Source organism: Myotis daubentonii, chromosome 1 (assembly GCF_963259705.1).
Source record: "Myotis daubentonii chromosome 1, mMyoDau2.1, whole genome shotgun sequence".
NCBI lineage: Eukaryota > Metazoa > Chordata > Mammalia > Chiroptera > Vespertilionidae > Myotis > Myotis daubentonii.
This window is the reverse complement of record NC_081840.1, coordinates 19,548,199-19,568,563: the sequence shown is the minus strand read 5'-3', so window position 1 is coordinate 19,568,563 and position 20,365 is coordinate 19,548,199. Positions and strand designations below refer to the sequence as shown.

The 20,365-nt window shown below is 47.5% G+C and overlaps 1 protein-coding gene across 7 annotated transcripts in view; it reads left to right on the top strand.

The window, feature by feature from the left end:
* ADCK1 (aarF domain containing kinase 1) overlaps window positions 1–20,365 on the top strand; it is a 115,411-nt gene that overhangs the window by 62,468 nt on the left and 32,578 nt on the right. For 6 of the 7 annotated variants that reach the window (XM_059689212.1, XM_059689257.1, XM_059689247.1 and 3 more), the window contains 2 exons: window positions 7,642–7,800; window positions 17,459–17,617. In XM_059689212.1, the coding sequence (XP_059545195.1) occupies window positions 7,642–7,800; window positions 17,459–17,617 (318 nt within the window). The remainder of the gene's footprint in view (window positions 1–7,641; window positions 7,801–17,458; window positions 17,618–20,365) is intronic. The other variant, XM_059689239.1, reaches the window with a different exon arrangement.

Below are 20,365 nucleotides of genomic sequence, written 5' to 3'. Positions count from 1 at the left end.
TCCAAGTTCCCTCGCCAAGAATAGGTTAGGGAAAGTGGAACCTCACCTCCATTTGTTAATTATGTGTTAGGATGCAATGCTGAGCAAAAATGGAAGCCTGCAGTCTAGAAGGGAAGAGGGAGATTAAGCAAATACAAACTGAGACAAAAGTGCAGCTCTTGAGGACACGTGAACTCTGGGAATGTACACAGGGAGGCTTCCTTGAGGAGGTGACAGTTGAGCTGTGATTTGAAGGATAAGTAGGAGTTACCTGAATGAGGAGGAGGGAGCGGAACCTTCTGGGAAGAGGGGACAGCATGTGCAAAGGTCCTGCAGCAGGTAGGGAAGGAGTGTGCTGGTGGTAGGAAGAGGCAGAGAGAGCTGGGGTCAAAGGGGAGAGATGGGGCAGGAGAGGTGGGCAGGGTCAGATCCTGTAAAGGATTTTGGCCCCTGGGAAGCTGGTGAAGTGGTTTAAGCAGAGAGAAGTGACATAATCAGCTTATGTTTGGAAAACTCACCTTAGCTGTATGCGGAGGCTGGGTCAAAGGGGGAAGGAATATGGGGGAGGGGGGGGCGGCCAGGAGGCCGGTACAGCCTCTGGCTCAATGAGGGTGGTCATTGACAGGGCAGAACCAGGGGCCTAGAATTGCTGGCTGTGCAGAGCTCTTGTCATTGTACCGCTCTGCTCTCTTCCTGGGGGCGTCAGATGGGGCACCACTACTCCCGCTAGTTATTGGGGTCTTCTATAGGTTGTACTCCAGACACTTTATGTATGTTGTTTCATACAACAACTCAGTGAGGTTAGTATTAAAACTCCCATTTTACAGAAGAGAAAGCTGAGGTCCAGAGAGGTTATATAACTGCTGGAGCTGGTACACATTGAAGCCAGAATTTCAGCCTGGACATTTGACGAAGAGTTTGCATTGGAGTCATTGTGCCTTACTGCCTCTCAGGCCCCTTCTCTTGGCCAGCTGGTAGGTCCACAGCCAACTGAGGGTATGGCTGGTCCTGGCTTCTGGTTTCTTCTTTTGTCAGCTTCTCGTGGAAGGAGAGAAGCTCGTCTGTCCTGTGATGCCCTGGGCAGAGCCAGGTGGCCAATTAGGTCCTGTACCTGGAGGCTCTTTAGCCAATTGGTAAGAGTTGAGCATTACGCCACTCTCCATGTTAAATAGGAACACTGGTGATTTCTGGGGTTCACCCTTGTCAAAAAGGCCTCAGGTTCTGCCATTGTCACTTCATTCTTTCTTCCCAGCTTGGCAGTAGCAATACCTCTTAGCTCTGCAGAACCGACAGTTTGATTTTTCTGAACCTCAGAAAGAACACAGATTCCATGGAAGATAGGGCCTACATGTTCTCGAGCTGTTTCTGTTGTTATTTTTATTGTGGGAAGCTGGGGATAGGAGTACTCCCACCCTGAGACGGCAGCTGTGGAGCGAGGTGGCGGGGGGTGGGGGGAGGGAGAGACACTTGGGTGCCGATCCTCTTCCGGGAACCCCCAGGGCCTACATGGAGGTCCCCTCTTACCTGGCCAGAGAGCCCCTTTGGGGTTGGGTGAAGCAGCCCCGGGAAGGGACACTGTCTCTAGCAGGCCCTGCTGAAATGCAGGTGTGTTTTTCAGAGGCCTTTGCCTTCTGTTGGACTGAGGTCTCCTCATGGCCAGAGACTGTGTCTGTTTTGTTGGCCTACATACCAGCATGGTTTCTGGCATGTGATATTTTCTAGCCTGCAGTAAATATAGGGTGGGCCAAAGTGGGTTAGCTGTTGTTTGTATGGAAAAGATACAATAATTAATAAATAACAATACAAGAATAAACCCTGTTTCACATATTCACAACTGTAAAGCTACTTTTGTCCCACCCTGTGTTTGTTGACTGGCTGAAGCTAAGGAATGGCACATTGGTTTCATTTTATACATTCACTCTAGTCATTCGATGGTGGCTGCTGGAGCATTATGTTGAGAGAGATTCTGAGGTATCTCTGGGCGCAGCAGAAAGGAATGCTGCGATTGTGAGGTCTTGCGTGGGTATGTTTGAGCTATTGGTGTATTAATGAGCTATTGCTGCATAACAAATGACTCCAAAACTTAGTATCTTAAACAACAAACTTTTGACTTCTTAGTTTGTGTGGGTCAGGAATTTGGGAGTGGCTCCCTGGAAGGTTCTGGCTCAGAGTCTCTCATGAGGGTGCAGTGAGGATGTCGGCTGAGGCGGTGTCATCTGAAGGCCTGGGTGGGTCAGGAGGAGCTGCTACCAAGGTGGCTCACTGTTGGCAGGCGGCCTTGATTCCTGACCATCTGGACTCCACAGGCTGCCTCAGTGTCCTCCTGACAGGGCAGCTGGCTTCCCTGGGAGCAGGCGATCTGAGAGAGAGAGCAAGGAGAATGCCATGATGACCATCTCAGAAGTCAGACACTGTCACTTCCTCCAGATGCTGTTGGTTAGGAGTGTGCCATGAAGTCTAGCTCACTCTCAAGACATGGGAAACAGGCTCCACCGCTCAAAAATAGGAGTATTTAAAAAATGTATGAATATATTTTAAAACCACTAGAGGGGGAATGAGGCGCATGTACCACCCATTTGCTGTTACTGTCAGGTGTTATCTTGGAATGTACAGGAATGACCCTGAACAGGTGGGATATAAGCTAGGCATGTTTAAGGGGTAGAAGAAGGAATTGCAGCAAAATGGATTATCAGCCGCTAGGGTGACTGAGAGGCAGGGGTGCCTGGGGCAGGTCCCTGGGAAAAGATGCTGAGAGGAGGTGATGTGTTTCAAGCAGAGGCACGTCAGAGGTGGTTTTCCGCCTAAGGCAGATGGCAGTGCTTTACAGAATCCTAGCTGGCTGGAGCTATCTTGTCTGCCTCAGTTGGGGGAGGGGCATTGGGTGGGGAGGGTTCACTCCAGCCACTCTTTTAGCTCAGGGACTGAAGCCCCATCAGTCTGTGGTAGGTGGCGGCAGCCATGTGTGAGGTGAGCCATTTCAGGAGCTGGAGAGCCAGATGTTCTTTACTGCTGATGCCATGGTAACCTACTTCAGGTGCCCTGGGCAGTGTCCCCAGCTCCTGAGTGGGAGCGGCCTGGCCTTGGCATCTAGGCTTGGACCTGCCTGTTTTGAGTAGGCCCCTGTCTTCATCTGCAGCCAGCCAGCTCAGGGTTTGTTAGACTTGCTAGCATTACCTTACAGCGATGTGGTTTCTGAACCCAGAGTAGGTGTGATGTGAATGAGTATGAGGACAACAGGATGGAATAGGTGAAATTGGGCCATCTTGGAAAAATCCAGGACATCTCCCATTTTGTAACTGGTGAGTCAGTCCCCACAGGGACCCAAGCGAGGTTGGCTGGGCTCACGTGGAACTCCCAGGAGTCACACTGTGGCTTCTCCAGAAGATTCTGACTTCCTGTCACCTTATGTTGGGCAGAATATAGCCCCTGACCAGTGTTTGGCTGCTCAGTGTGAACATTGCCTGATCACCTGGCTCCGTGGGAATCTGCACGCTGGCTTTTCTGGAGTCTCTCTCTGCCCTGCACTGGGGCAGCATGTCACGTGGTCTTCAATTCCCGGACCCCACATGAAGAGCCCACTGAAGTCTGCACTTGAGCCCCAGCCTTAGGCCCCAGGGGATGACACATTGTTTCCTGCCCCTCTCATGTTTTCTGCTCTTAAAAAAAACCCACCCTAAGTCTCCCCACACACCCCTAAAAAACAGACCATACAAAGCTAGAGAAACTTTTTTCCGTTTTTAGACAAGGACATCGATATATTTGAATCATGGGCCGACAGTAATTAAAAAGCACATAACTAGTCATTTTAAAATGCAGTTGTTTTACTTAATTGATTTTGCCGCCATACCCAGAGGAAAAGAAAAGGTGGTGTGTGTGTGTGTGTGTGTGTGTGTGTGTGTGTGTGTGTGTGTGGCTGGTGGTGCGGGGGGGCGGGGGGCGGGGGGACGGCGAGAAAGCCTTAGAAGGGGAGAGAGGTTTCTGCACTGACTGGAGGCAGCCAAGGCCCATCTTGAATCTAATTGCTGCCCATGCTGCAGTTTGTTTCTGCTAATGGTTTTCTGCTGAAAGGGCTGGGGGACCAGGCCTGATTGGAGGGGGGTTGCATTTGTTTCAGCTGTGTGTGGGGTGTAATTCTGCTTTCAGGACGGGGTCTGTTTTTCCTTCCTATCTATCAGCTTAAAGTACTTCCACTGAACACTTTGAATCAAGGTTCCATTTAGAGATACTTTATTCATATTTAATTATAGGCTGCAGTACCAATCTTTAATTACCTTTATTATAAGCCAGCTAGGAACATCCACTAGCAATCAGTTATTGTGTGTGTGTGTGTGTGTGTGTGTGTAAGCATAGGAGGGTATGGGTGTGTGGCTTGCTCTCTGATAGAGGGAATAGATGGCTGCAGGGGCACTGGGAGGTGGTGGGCAGGCTGGGTGGGTGCGGTACTTGCTTGACAGGCTCCCTGTGCCAAGTGAGTGGTGCACCCTCACTTCCCATGCCTGTCTTTGCTTCCACTGGTCAGGTTGGGAATTTGGACAAGTCCTCAGAGCTGGGCCTTGTTCAGGGTGCTGAGTTGACAGTTGGGTTTGGGTGGTATCTCAGGACCCCTTCCACCCCCTGGTGGGAGCAGGGAATTATGGGAGGCCCCCTTCCCATCCCCTCTGGATAGGGTGGACCAGGCTTCCTCTTACCCTGGAGATTGGGATGCTTGCTTCGGCCCCTTCCTTTCTCCACCTCCCCTTGGAGTGCTCTTGGCAGCTGTTTTTGCACACAGCCCTAGCGATGCAATGACTCTGCAATGTCCCTGCAATGACACTGATTTGAAGACTGGTTGTCCGTCTCAGCGAATGAGCCAGTGTTCCCAGGGAGTGAGGTCAGGTCACTCCCAAGTCTCTTTGCAGTGGGGAGATTGGGCTGTTCCATCTGCCTGGGAGGTGAGGGTCCTCGTTCACAGCTCTGCTCCTGAAAGTGTTCTTGGTGCTCCTTCAGGAACTCCAGAGGGTTCCCAAAGGAACTAATGGTGATCTCATTATGTATCGGCTGGGAACGTTGCTGAAGTTCTCCTCTTCTATTCCTGGATCCCTGTCCCAGCAAGAGAATGGAGAGAGGAGGGAACTCACACTTACTGAGCCTCTTGGGGATGCCTGGCACCATGCCTGTGTTTCTTCAATTCATCCCAGCTGAGGCTGAGAACACACTGTATCAGTCAGAGCCCATTCTGCTGTGTGTGACAGAAAACAACTCAAACTGAATTAAGCCAAAGAAACGACAACAACGGTATTATAGGGTGGACATTCAGGCCTGGCTAGATCAAGGGGCTCAACCATTGTGATTAGGATTTATTCTTTCTGTCTCTTGGCTTTGCTTTCCTCTTTGTTGCTACTATATAACCCCAGGCATCTTTAGGCTTTAAATGTAATTTTAGCAGAAAGAAAATCCCTTCTCCTACAGTTCGAACAAAAGTAAAACGGTTGAGTCTGATTGGACCAGTTGGGTCATGTGTCTACCTCAGAACCAATCATGGTGGTCCAGAGTATTCAGGGTTCTGATTGGCCAGGCTCACCTTTGAGTAACAGGTGGAGTCCACCTAGGTAAACCTTACACTTGACCTGTACTTTTCCATTTGAGGCCTTAGGAGTGTGGGATCTGGAAGACCCAGCCATTTCAAAGGGAGGAAAGAGTTCATCCAGTTCTTCTCTAATGGAGAGAATAGTGGATTCAGTCCTTCAAAAAATCTTTGTCACTGATTAGTTCCAGCCCCATTCTAGGTGCAGGGAATTCAACATTGAACAAAATAGACAAAAGCCTCTGCCCACTGGGAGCTGATATTCTAATGAGGTATATATGGATGGTGGTCCTTGCATTGTCTTAATCCAAGGTCCAGGATAAAGGGTCTTGTGCAGAGAGATTCAAGGTGATTCTGGGGGTGGATGATGTGGGAAGAATATGGCCCTCAGGGAGCCTAGAACTCACAAAGGAGGGAAAAATGATGGGTGCATGGTTGGGGCAGAAGAGGGAAGTGGGCACTGGGAGGGGTACAGATCAAAACCCAACGAGGAAGGAGGGGGCAGGGAAGCTAATCCATACCATCTCATGACAGTGAAGTGTAGGCCCCTCCCAAGTTGCCTGGACCTTTGGCTTCCACAGGATGTTGATAAATGGGATGGAGTTTAGTGAAAGCTAAAAGATGATGACAGGGCTGGAGGGAGTGATTTATGAGACAAGATTAGCAAAGTGATGGTGCAGCCTAGCAAATGGGATGGGATGGTGGCTGTGGGTCATCTAACTTCTGAAGTCCAAGGAGGGGAGAGGTGCTGAGGGGCTGGGTGTTTGCTGCAGAAGGGGACAGAGGGAGGTGGGGGCACAGCCTGCCAACCTGGATGTGTGAGAGGAGGGGAGGCGTGTGACTATCCACATACACATTTGGGTAGCTGTGTGTGTGAATGTCTTGACTTTCCGGCATTGTGAGGCTACCTAGGGACTTCAAGAAACAGAGGGGATGAGTATTTCAGCCTTGGCTGATCTTGCAAAAGGTTTTTGGGGACCTCCTTCCCATCTGGTAGGATATTTATATCTGGATCATGTAGGTGTGACCACTCAAGTCAGAAAGACTTTTTCCTTCAGGAAAATTGGTATGGCATTTTCTTTTCTTTTTAAAAAAATGTGTTTATTGATTTCAGGGAGAGGAAGGGAGAGGAAGAGAGAGATAGAAACATCAGTGAGAGAGAATCATTGATTGGCTGCCTCCTGTAAGCCCCCTACTGGGGATCAAGCCCATAACCCAGGCATGAGCCCTGACTGGGAATAGAACCGTGACCTCCAAGTTCATGAGTTGATGCTCAACCACTGATCACGCCAGCTGGGCGGTATGACATTTCTAATCAGAAAAGAGGGAAGGCAGATGGGAAGAGAAGATGGAAGAATAAGGGTATATGTTCCATTTCATAGAGAAAGTGAGGCACAGAAAGGGCAGGGGATCTGCCCAAGGCTACCGTTGGGTGGCACTGCAGGTGAGGACCAAGTGCAAGGCTCAGGCCTGCAACTCTGGGATCTCTGCTAGGTGTCTGGACTGAGGATGGTCTTGGGGACCCATGTTGAGGCTGCTGCTCAGTAGGAATATGAGGTGGTTGTGGGGTGTGCAGTCTCCAGCCAGGGTTCCTGGAACTCTCCAGGTTGGGGTGGTGGGAAATCTTCCATCTGACCCCTGTCTTGGGCTGCCCTGGGCCCAGGTTCTGTTAACTTTTGGTTATATCCATATGTGAGAGCCTTGGAGGCACTGTGGTAGGTAATTAAATGGGCGGATTATGCACATTCTGAACATTCTAGATCAGCAGTTGCCAACCTTCCAGACCTCATGGACCCCCAGTGGTCCGTGGACCACTGGTTGCAACTGCTGTTCTAGATAGCACTTCTTTGGCCTTAAATGGAAGTGCTCAGGGAACCTTTGCATACGTGTGAGAATGTATTCTCCAATGTGTTTTCTGTCTCACTCCCTCCATAGGCCTGGTGTGAATCTCTGTGGCAGCAGGAGCTGGGCTGGCATACAGCTGACAGAGCAGAAAATCTGTGGTGGGGGCATCAGGCAGCACAGCTCTGGCCTGTCCTCTGTCCCTCTCACTGAATTCAGTCATCTTAATGGTTCCATCCTCTCTCTACTCTTGACAGATCCATGATTTGTTTGTGAGCTTTGATGACACCCCTATGGGGGCTGCCTCCCTGGCCCAGGTCCATAAGGCAGTGCTGCATGACGGGCGGACGGTGGCTGTGAAGGTCCAGCACCCTAAGGTGCAAGTGCAGAGCTCAAAGGACATTCTTCTGATGGAGGTGAGAACTTTCCCTTTCACCTGCCTTCTTCCTCATTCTGCAATCCAGGCAGTACCAGGGAAACTGGCTTCAGGCTGGTGGGTAGGAATGGCCCTTTGAGCAGCAGTGGCTGAGAGGAGGTAGCATGACAGTGCTGTGACCATGTGACCCAGGGCTGGGTTGGTCATTTCATTCTGATTTGTTCCTGGGAATGGCATGTGGGTGGTCTCAGAACACTGAACAGCCACTGGGGCCAATGGGACTTAGGAGGATGGCATAGAAATGAGATGAACTAGAGGTGATTTCCTTGGGGGTGGAAACATTACATCTTAATTTGTTAAATTATAATGAAAGAGAGCATGTGGCCAGCCAAGGGATATAAAAATGACAGGAGAGCATGTGGTGCCAGCTGGGTGGCTTGATGGGAACTGGAGGACCCACTTCAAGGTGGCCCACTCATGTGTTTGGCAAATGGGTGCTGGTTGTCAGCGGGGAGCTCAGCCAGGGCTATGGGCCACGGCCACAGGTCCTCTCCAGGTCATCTCTCCACAGTGGCTTGGGCTTCCCCACAGCATGGCCGCTGGGTTCTCGGAGTGAGTGAAGTGCTGCCTGAGAGAATAAGGCTGAAAGTCCATCCTAATTTTATGACCTCACGCTGGCTGTCATGCAGGCTGCTTCCGCCTCACTCTTATTGGTAACAGCAGGAGTCACGGAGGCCCCTTTTGAGAAAGGGGTGGGGAATAGACTTACTTCTGGATGGGGCTTGGCGTGGCTCTAGAGCAGCGGTTCTCAACCTGTGGGTCGCGACCCCGTTGGTGGTCGAATGACCCTTTCACAGGGGTCGCCTAAGACCATCCTGCATCTCAGATATTTACATTACGATTCATAACAGTAGCAACATTACAGTTATGAAGTAGCAACGAAAATAATTTTATGGTTGGGTCACAACATGAGGAACTGTATTTAAAGAGCCAGAAGGTTGAGAACCACTGAGCTAGAGCATTAGAGTGGGAGATATCGTTGCAGCCATTTTGGAAAATACTGCCTGCCAGAATTACCCACTGTCATCAAAGGGGAGATGAATGAGTGGCGCTCTAAGAAGGGCATAGTAGATTTGGTGTTTTGGAGTGCTTGGGAAGAGCAAGGAGAGTGGGGTGAGTGGGTGAAGGAGGATTGAGGCCCAGGGAATGGGGCAAGTTAACGTAGATTACTCTTCTCGCATTGCACCATCGGTGTTGGGGAAGTGAGAGTGGAGGTCAGTGCAGAGCCAGGATTAGAGGTCGGCCAGGCAGCCGTGGAGCTGGGAGCAGCAGAGAGAGGAATTGAAGGTTCAGGCGAGCAAGTCACTCATAGGTCTGGTCCAGGAGGAGACTCGGGGGACGGGCTGCAAGGGTGCAGGTGAAACCAGCAGCCTTTGTTTGGAGGCTGGAGAAAAGTGGTCGGGCTGGGTAAAGACAGGTGTGTGGGGCAGAGGGGACGATGGGGGAAAGGTGGGCAGCTGAGTTGTACCAGCCTGATAGCCTCTATTTTTTCTCTGAGGTAGGAGGCAAGACCATCTGCTGAGAAAGGGGGTAGGAGGTGGCTTTGGAGGCTCCAGTAGGGGCGAAGGTTTGAAATAGTTGCTGTGTACATTGGAAGAGAGCAGGATTGTCGAGTGGCCCTGGGAATCGCCCTGGAAACCTAGGTTTTCTGGAACACCTGTCAGTGGCTATGGAATGGCCATTGCTGGGAGGGACCGGGAGTCTTGGAGGATCCCCGGCCATCCTGAGACCCAGCAGCTGCTCCTGCGTCAGGTGGGAACCAGCCTCTGGCCAGCCGTGTTGTCAGGAGGACAGCTGACACTGTTTTCTCTGCTCAGAGCCTCACTGGCTCCCTAAGTAATGGTGGCCGTAGGGTCAGTCGCAATAAGAGCAGTGATAAAGATTTGGCATCTTCTGGAGACAAGCATCAGATGCTTTTCTCGGGAAGAGCAACCTAATGGCCATGTGCAGGATACAAAGTGGCTCCTTCATATGGCTGAGGCCATGCTGGGGCTGGGATCACAGGCAGATCAGAGTCCAGTACTCACAGCCTTCAGCAGAGAGTCTGGAACCGAGGCCTGAGGTCACCTCCTCTGAGGGCCATCAGCATTACCAACAGTACCAGGTGGCACTGCCTTCTCACTGGACACATCTCTGGTGGAAATACTCTACCTGGGTCACCCTTCTCTGCTGTAAAGCTAAGAAGAGCCTGACTGGAAAGCTCATTTTATTTTATATTTGAAATTTGTGTATTTTTTCTGAGTCTAGACCTAAAATGGGGCCTTGGTTTTAGGAACGACAAGCCCAGAATGGTGCTCAGGGATGCTTGGTAGGAGAAGAACGATTTCTAAGGGGTATTAGGGCCACCTTAGCCACACTGTTCTGCACAGCCTTCTGGTGCTTCCTCTCACGACAGGTCCAGATGTTGTGAGCCCTTTCCTTCCCTCCCACTGCCCACTATTGTTCATCTCTCTTCTCTGACCCAGTGATTGATCACAGCATGGCTTTGAAAGGAAGACTATCTAATCAAAGTTATTCATACTAAGGAGAGAGTGACTAATAGGGTTAACCTCTGGATATTTGCAGTTTAAGAAATCCTATATAATAAAAGGCTAATATGCAAATCAACTGAATGGCATAATGACTGGTCACTATGACACGCACTGACCACCAGGGGGTAGACGTACAATGCAGGATCTGCCCCCTGGTGGTCAGTGTGCTCCCATAGGGGGAGCGCAGCTCAGCTGGAAGCTGGGCTCATGGCTGGCAAGTACAGTGGTGGTGGCAGGAACCTCTCCTGCCTCTGATGCAGGTGGACGGTAAGGAGCAAGGGGTCCTGGACTGTGAGAGCCCCAGACTGAGAGAGGGATTTCTGATTGCCGGCTTGCAGACATCCCCCCGAGGGGTCCCAGACTGTGAGAGGTTGCAGGCCGGGCTGAGGGACACCCCTACACCCTCCAGTGCACAAATATTGTGCACTGGGCCTCCAGTGAGTTTATAAGTCCAAATGCAAATCTTCTGTAAGGTCTACAGGAGTTAGGCTTTTGAGAGTGAGGAGTGGGGACTACTGGTTGTATCATTAGGATGTTGTTGGCCAAGGTATCAGAAATTTCGACTAAAAGTGGGGTAAATAATAGTAACCTATATTATCTCACATTTCAGGACTTCTGGTGGTCATGTCAACTTTTCCAGTGTTGACTAATCTAGCACTTTGTGTGTGTTTTTTAATACTCACCTGAGGATATTTTTCCATTGTTTTTTAGAGAGAGTGGAAGAGAGAGGGAAACACAGAGAGAAATACTGATGTGAGAGAAACATATTGATTGGTTGCCTCCTGTATTCACCCTGACCAGGACCCTTAATGAGGAGGAGCCTGCAACTGAGGTACATGTCCTTGACCAGAATGGAACCTGGGACCCTTTGGTCCACAGGCCGATGCTCTATCCACTGAGCTAAACTGATTAGGGCTTTGTGGTTTTTAAGGACCTAGATTCCTTTGGTCTTCCACTCTTCCATTCTGGCTTGTCCTTCTAAGGTAATGCCCCTCATGGTCCCCAAACAGCAGCAGTAGTTTCTGCTATTACAAGTGGATGACATCTGGATGCAAAGAGGTCCTGTTTCTTTTCTCATATTCCTTATCAAATAGGAGCCCGTCAGTAGAATCCCCTTCATTTCTCACTGGCCAGAAGTCGGCCATGTGCCCCAGCCTCAGTCGGTCTTGGTGAGAGAAAGACCACTGCTTACTGACCAGTCATGACTCACCTTGTCAGGTAAAGGACTGCCTTCCTTGAAGGACGTGAGAGATGCACATATTTGAGGTTCTGTTAGCCAGGACGGTGGGGGACATGGCTTTTGTGTTGGCACTCAATAGTATGTGCCACCCTTGTGTTTTGTGTCTCTTGTGAACCTGCCACTCCTTTTGGGAGAAGGGGACAGCCTCTGGGGTAGACTGTTGAAGGGTGACAGAGAAGTGAAGGCCGGCTCTCAGTAAATGGTGTTTGATGAACCGGATGATGTGGGTGACTTTGCACAAAAGAGAGAGGCACAGCCAAGGGTGTTTTTCGGCTTTGTCATTATCACCTGATATTGTCCCTTTAGTAGCTGGGGCAACTCTACTTCTAGATGCACGGCCAGTGACTCTTATTGATTTGAGTGGCTGTCCAGAGCCAGACTAATTGGGCCCAGAGATTGGAACAATGATTCAGCAGGAAGGGGGAACTGACAAGGCAGAGTCCACCCGTGGCGGGCTGGCTTTGCAGCGGCTCCTCTCTGTCCACAATAACAGGGAGCTCAGTTGCCGGGCGCACTGTGTTTGAGAGCAGAGTAGGATTTGGATGACCTGGGAACCGGGGGTGAGATCTGATCCCCACATCCCGATGGGGACACCACCCTGTATGTCTCAAGATTCCCAGTTTGATGCTGAGCTCCCCCTTGCACTGTCACCCCCTAAAGCAGCGGTTCTCAACCTGTGGGTCGCGACCCCTTTGGCAGTCGAACGACCCTTTCACAGGGGTCACCTAAGACCATCCTGCATATCAGATATTTACATTACGATTCATAACAGCAAAATTACAGTTATGAAGTAGCAACGAAAATAATTTTATGGTTGGGTCACAACATGAGGAACTGTATTTAAAGGGCCAGAGGGTTGAGAACCACTGCCCTAAAGACTCTATAACTCATGGCCGGGCACCCTGCCCTCTGTGTACCACCTGTCCCCAACATGCTCTTCAGTCTTTGGATGGGACTCTGGTCTGAGCACTAAAATCTCACCCCCCATTTGATGCCACCCAGCCCATCCCAAGGGTCTCTAAAAAGAAAGGCCTGAGATAGTCATGTTTTTGACTTCTTTGGAACCACATTTTCAGGAAATGCTGCTGTCGTCTCATTTCTTTTCTGAATGTGTTGATTGAACATTGGGTGGCCAGGTAATGTTTGCGTGTGGCACAGAATCCAATGGTTGATTTTATTTTTAAAGATAGATCTCTTTAAAAACCCAGAGATGTAGACAACCCCACGGAAACTTTTCTTCACCCTATATTTTCTGTTTTCTAAAAAGTGTGCACTTTAACAACTTATCAGAACAAAGATAAGGCCATGAGTGCCGAGTTATTTACGTAGCTTCGAATTGATTTTCGATCCTTGTCAAATACCCATTTTTACCAGTTCGGGTTTGCACAGGTGTTCTATTTTGTGTGCTGTTTCCCATAAAATGTTATTTCTTTTATAATATATAATAACTTGATAACAGGAACTTGCATTTCAGCTGCATGTTACAGTTTACAAAGCTCTTTTTATGCCTTATCACAAGCTTCCTATTGTATCATTTTGTATTGTACTGCATGAGACAGGGCTGCATAAAGAAAGAAGGAAAAAAAAAACCCCCAACAAAACCCCAAAACACCTGGGTCTAAGTCCTGCATTTGAAATTATAAGTTATGTGACCTTGAGAAATACTTTAACCTCCTGGAACCGGTTTCCTTCTTTGTGAAATGGACACGCAGAGGACGAAATGAGGACCTACATATAAAGTGTCTTGCAACACAGTGCCTGGCATGTAGTGGTGCTAAATCGTAATCCCCCCCCCCCCCGTTTTTTTTACTATTATCAATAACAGTCAAGTTTTCAAGCTTTTATGTGACTCTTAATTTTTCCATTATATTTCTGTGTGGCCCACAATTGATTTCCCCTCCTGTGAGCCATTGACCCTATAGCAGTGGTTCTCAACCTTCTGGCCCTTTAAATACAGTTCCTCATGTTGTGACCCCCAACCATAAAATTATTTTCATTGCTACTTCATAACTGTAATGTTGCTACTGTTATGAATCGTAATGTAAATATCTGATATGCAGGATGGTTTTAGGCAACCCCTGTGAAAGGGTCGTTCGACCGCCAAAGGGGTTGCGACCCACAGGTTGAGAACCGCTGCCCTATAGGCAAATAATTTCATTATTCTATCTTGAAGGAGGTATTAATTGTTGAATATACCTTGATTGATTCCTAAGGTTCCAAATCAAGTAGAAAATTCTCAGGCATTCCAAAACTGTGGTTGCCCAAATTTGGAGATAATCCCCTTTCCCACCAAAATCTCAGAAATAGAATAATTTAATCCATTTGAATAACACGCATGTGAACATATAATTATTTCGTGGGAGAGGACAAATCCTTTGAAATGTTCATTTGTTCATTCATTTATTCATTCACTCACTTATTCACGTGAATATTCAATAAACATCTGCCGTGTATTGAGTACATGCTAGACACTGGTGAAAATATTGGCTGTTGGAAGAATTTTATGGAGAAAATACATTTTGGCAGAAAAATAAAAAAGTCAAATTGATAACAACACCTGTTTTATTTTAGTTGATTGCATCTGTTGTCAAAAAAGAAAAACTTAAGTGAATCTACTTAGAGCAGGCTCTTAAGAAGGGAATTGAATGAAAACAGAAGGTGAAACTGAGTTTTATTTATTTCCCTCAGCCAAGAAAAGTTTTAGACTTGGATCAGACAGTGACTTGGACCAGACAATGCTTAATCTGACCCTTCTCGTCATCCCCTGAATTATGTGCAAAATTATGCAAGCATGTACATTTTCTGGGCTTCATAGCTAGCACCAAAATTTTAAATTGGTGACTTCCTTTAATGGGGATGGCGTCCTCCTAGAAAATTAAGAACCATTGATTTCCATCAAAACTGACCTTTGTTTTAAAATAACCAAGGGTTCTCTGGCTGGTGTGGCTCAGTTGGTTGAGCACTGCGCAAAGCACCAAAACGTCACTGGTTCGATTCCAGGTAGGGGCACTGCACAGGTTGTGGGCTCGATCCCCAGTAGGGAATGGGCAGGAAGCAGCCAATCAATGTTTCTCTTTTACATCAATGTTTCTCGCTCTCTCCCCCCCACCTCCTCCTCTCTCTCTCAAATCAATAAAAACATATTAAAATAAAATAGGATAACCAGGGGAGTAACTCACCCACCACCCAGAGAATGCTTTAGAAACCAGTTTAGTGAGTACTGTACAATTTTTTGGGTTATGAATTATTTTACTAAGTAGTTATTAGCAATTAATATCAGTCAATAAAATCTTTGATTGCTTTTATGATTAATGACATTAGGTATTAATAATAACCAATAGTACTAGTAATAACTAATTATATAATTGATTAGTAACAGAAAAATCTTTAAAGTGCCTATCAGTGCTGTTTGGATGTTAATGATAATGAAAAATTTCACAAATAACAGTGATCGTAGAGTAAATGATGAGGATTTATTGTTTGGCCAGAAGACTCATTCCTAGGTATAGACCCAGCTTGGTTGCATGTAACTCCCTGTGTACACTCACATCTGGCCCAGGGTCATTACCTAGGAGTTAATCAGTAAACATTGAATGAACAATTGACCAAGCCTCATTGCGGCTCCTTCCCTCATCCCTACTGGATGAGAACCTCTGGAATTTAGGTCAGAACCAAAATCCGAAGAGGTTTCTTGCCTGAACTTAGAGCCCAGAGTTGAATTCAGGTGCCTCTGGTGATGTGTGTGCCCCTGGCCCAGGCCTGGAAAGGTGCGTCTGCTTCCTGTGCGCCAGCTCTTCCTCCCCTTTGGCGGTTGCTAAGGGCCATCTGAGGGCATGGTGATGAGATGCAGTGCCTGGAGGCTGCTGGGCTAGGTGTTGCCACCTCTCTCTGCCTTCCAGTTTCATGTGACACCAACAGAAACACAACATAAACTAAATTGATTATCATAAGGTCACAGGTCTGGCCCGTGAAAGACTAGATAAGACTTAAAAGAAATTAGACTGCAACCAAATGCAATTAAAAAGAGTTTTGAGAGAAATTGAATATAATAACCTTGTGTGATGATTCTTTTAGACCTGCGTCTGGTACACAGCCTAGGACTTGTGCTTAAAAGCAAAACTGTTAATGCTTTGTAGTTTATGGCTCTGCTTTAGCTTTATTTCTTTCGTACCACCTGTGACGAACACATGTTGGGCATAATATTATAGACCAGGACAAAGGGAAGCACAAGCCAAGGCTCATAGGTGGGGCTCACTAAATCCTCCTGGATAGACTGGCTGGTGTCTTAGGCTGCTGGGGCTGCCATAACAAAATACCACTGACCAGGTGGCTTAAACTGTGACATTTATTTCTCGCAGTTATGGAAGCTGGAAGTCCAAGGTCAAGGTGCCAGACGATTCTTCCTGGCTTGTAGACAGCTGCCTTCTCTCTCTGTCCTTGCATGGCAGAGAAAAAGTGAGCTTTGATCTCTCTCTGCTTACAAGAACACTAATCCCATCATAGGGGCCCACCTCCATGACCTCATCTAAACCTAATTAGCCCCCAGAGGCCCCACATCCAGACACCATCACACTGGGCTTAGGGCTTCAACATAAGAATTTGGGGGGGAAGGGGGACACAGGCACTTAGTCCTTAACAGTTGGGGAAGGTACCAGCAGGCCCATGGTTCCTTGGTTCCTGCTCAGTGTCCTCCTGCTCTAGCCAGGGGCGGAGAGGGGTATCTCAAACTTGGACTGTAATCTCTACCAAGAATTACTGGGAGGGTTGGTCGGCGGTCTCCCCAGGCCCGACTTTGAACACTAACAGGAGGGTTTATCAGCGAGCAGGAGGGTTGCCCTCTGTGCTTCCCTCCTGGATTGCTGGACCATCTCCCACGTTCCTGGCATCAACCTTGCTCACCCACTGCAGAGCCACGTCTGTGAACTTGTGAGACTGTCTCAGCTCCAGAGCTCGGTGGTGAGGTAGCCTCAGAACTGAGTCCCTGCCCATGGAGGGGCTGGGTGTGCTCCGCAGATGCCACTGGACTCTGGTTCTCTGCCAGTGACATTTAATTTCACGTCATTAAACTGACAACGAAATGCCAGATGAGTCTTCTAACCCCACTCCCATTTTCATCCTGTCTTCATTCAAGAATCCACAGTGGGGCCAAATGGCCCAAAATCTGAGCTTTTCATCCAAGTGGTCAAATTCCTTAGCTCTTACTCATCTAACCCTGTTTTCTTTTTCAATTTGATTTTTTTTTTTTATCATGGTGTTTAGATGTACAAAAAGTATAGAAAGTAACATGAATGCTCAGGTGCCAACCACTCAGTTTAAGAAATAAATGAAAGCACGGTGACAGTGGCACACACTCCAGCCCTTCGTAAACAGGACCATGAAGATCCAAGAGCAACAAAGGCAGCATTTAAGCGACATGCTTCAGAGCAACGGTTTTGGGGGCTGGGTGGACCCAAGCAGAATTCTATTTCTATGCTTCCTTACTGGGCAAGTTCAGAAAAAAAAAATCATATAACCTCTCAGAACCTTAATTTCCTTATCTATGAAATGGGGAGATGGTAAGAGTGTGCACTGTGTACTTCCCAGATTGTGCACATGAAGTGGAGTAACTCAGTCAAGTGCTGAGCCAGTGCAGGGCACGTGGGGAGCACTCAGCAAATGGTAGTTGTTATTACTGCTGGTGGTTGGTTGCTGGTGGCTTTTCATCACCTTGAATTTGGACTACAGCGGTGGGCATCAGGGGCGCTGTTTTCCCACTCACCCTTACTCCAGGGGAGACCTGGTGGGTTGTCAACATTTAGACCAGGCAGAAGGGCAGGGTGCCTTGGTGGGGTGTCGAGCTGACTGATGGGGTGCCTGGTGGATTTCAGGTGCTCGTCCTGGCTGTCAAACAGCTGTTTCCAGAGTTTGAATTCATGTGGCTGGTGGATGAAGCCAAGAAGAACCTGCCTTTGGAGCTGGATTTCCTCAATGAAGGGAGGAACGCGGAGAAAGTGGCCCAGATGCTCAAGCACTTTGACTTCTTAAAGGTAGGAGGGAAGGGCAATGGGGGCATGGTGGGAGAGTGCAGGGGAGGACTGGTCCTAGCCCTGAGTATCCCCCCTTGCAGGACATGAGTGGGGACATCTTCCTGAGTGATGTACACTAAAGCCCTTGGAGGCAACATTATAGCGAAATACCAGCTGTTATTGTTGACCTGTCTGTCAACCACACAGATGTTTATTGAATGATCTACGATTTCAAGACACTGAGTGCTACCCACAGGCCTGTGAATTGTGGTCTCTGCCTCCATGAAATATGGGGCTATGGCGATGATGATGATGATGGTGATAGTGATGATGATGATAGTGGTGATGGTCATGATGATAGCTAATGTTACTGCACTCTGAAGTGTTCCTAACACTTCATGTATATTATATTAGCTCATTTACTATATAGCCCATTCTGCTATAACACAACATATGTGTTCTTAGAAATATCCACAGTATGTAAAATCACACAACAGACACCACAGGGCTTATAGGGAGAATAGATTATGCTTAAAACACTCAAAAACATTACCAGTGACATGAAAAATAAAAGAAGATAGGAACCTGCTCAGCTGGCGTGACTCAGTGATTGAGTGTCGACCTTTAAACCAGGAGGTCACAATTCCATTCCAGGTCAGGGCACATGCCCCGGTTGTGGGCTTGATCCCCTACTGGGTGCAGGAGGCAGCTGGTTAATGATTCTCTCTCATTGATGTTTCCCTCTCTCTCCCTCTCTGACATCAATTAAAAATATAGTAAAAAAAGAAGAAGATGGGAATCTAATAAAGAGGCTAGCATAGTTTTACACCTGTTAAATGGCTATGAGATACCGAAGACCACAGGACACATGGCACTTCACCTTGACACCTGTTTGCGAAGTGGGCATCAGAAGAGTTGCCACTTGTGAGTTATTGTGAGCTGGTGGAAGGAGGGCCGCCTAAAATTGGACGGGAAGTTGTGACACCAGGTGTGGGTGGTGATGTTTGAGATATATGTGTCTTGGGTATTCCTATGTGGTGTGGTTCTGTGTTCATGTGGTATTTCTCGTGGATGATAGCACACATAAGCAAATGCAAAATTTGCAGCATGCTCCAACTGTTCCCTAATATGTCACTAGATTTGGAACAGATTGGTGTTTTCAAGTATTTCTATACAGTAGAGCTGCCTGTATAGTAGGAAACACTTATTGTGGGAAACAATAGAGTTGCGACTTTGTGAGAGGCCCTGCTGGGGAGTTCTCTAAAGAAGAAGGGATTCAGAAGAAGGGACTCCTGCAGCCAATCACAGTCAAAAGCTCTGCTGTGGGCTTGGCACTGGAGCTGGTCCTTGAGGACTGTCCTGGTGTTTCCACAGGGCACACATGGATTGGAATGAGATGTACATCAACACTGCTCTTCTAATGCATTTAATCCTTAGTGGGTTTGGATCCATTTACCCAGGGGTACCTCTTCATGGTGTAGGGGTTGGGACCCTGAGGTAGTCTTTACAAAGAGGTTGGCTTTTTAAAAAAATTTCTTTATTGAGTTATTACATATGTGCCCTTATCCCCACATTACCCCCCATCCCCCCCTCATGCCCTCACCCCCCCCCCCTGTTGTCTGTGTCCATTGGTTAGGCCTATATTCCTGCATATAAGTCCTTTGGTTGATCTCTCCCCCTTACCCCCATCCTCCCCTACCTTCCCTCTGAGGTTTGACGGTCTGATAGATGCTTCTCTGTCTCTGGATCTGTTTTTGTTCATCAGTTTATGTGGTTCATTATATTCCATAAATGAGTGAGATAATGTGCTATTTATCTTTCTCTGACTGGCTTTTTCACTTAGCATAATGCTCTCCAGTTCCATCCACACTGTTGCAAATGGTAAGAACTCCTTTTTTACCGCCGCGTAGTATTCCATTGTGTAGATGTACCAGAGTTTTCTAATCCACTCATCTACTGATGGGCACTTAGGCTGTTTCCAAATCTTAGCTATGGTGAATTGTGCTGCTATGAACATAGGGGTGCATATATCCTTTCTAATTGGTGTTTCTAGTTTCTTGGGATATATTCCTAGAAGTGGGATCACTGGGTCAAATGGGAGTTCCATTTTTAGTTTTTTGAGGAAACTCCATACTGTTTTCAACAGTGGCTGCACCAGTCTGCATTCCCACCAAAAAAATGAAACTAGACCACCAACTTACACCATACACAAAAATAAACTCGAAATGGATAAAGGACTTAAACATAAGACAGGAAACCATAAAAATACTAGAGGAATCCACAGGCAGCAAAATCTCAGACATATGCCGAAGCAATTTCTTCTCTGATATTGCTCCTAGGGCAATGGAAACTAAAGAGAAAATAAACAAATGGGACTACATCAAAATAAAAAGCTTTTGCACAGCAAAGGAAACCATCAACAAAACAACAAGAAAGCCCACTGTATGGGAGAATATATTTGCAAATGTTATCACCGATAAGGGTTTAATCTCCAACATTTACAGGGAACTCATACAACTTAACAAAAGGAAGATAAACAACCCAATCAAAAAATGGGCAACAGACCTAAATAGATACTTTTTGAGAGAAGACAGAAGAAAGGCCAAGAGACATATGAAAACATGCTCTAAGTCACTAATCATCCGATAGATGCAAATCAAAACGACAATGCGTTACCATCTCACACCTGTCAGACCGGCTACCATCAACAAATCAACAAAAGACAAGTGCTGGCGAGGATGTGGAGAAAAAGAGGTTGGCTTTTAACTC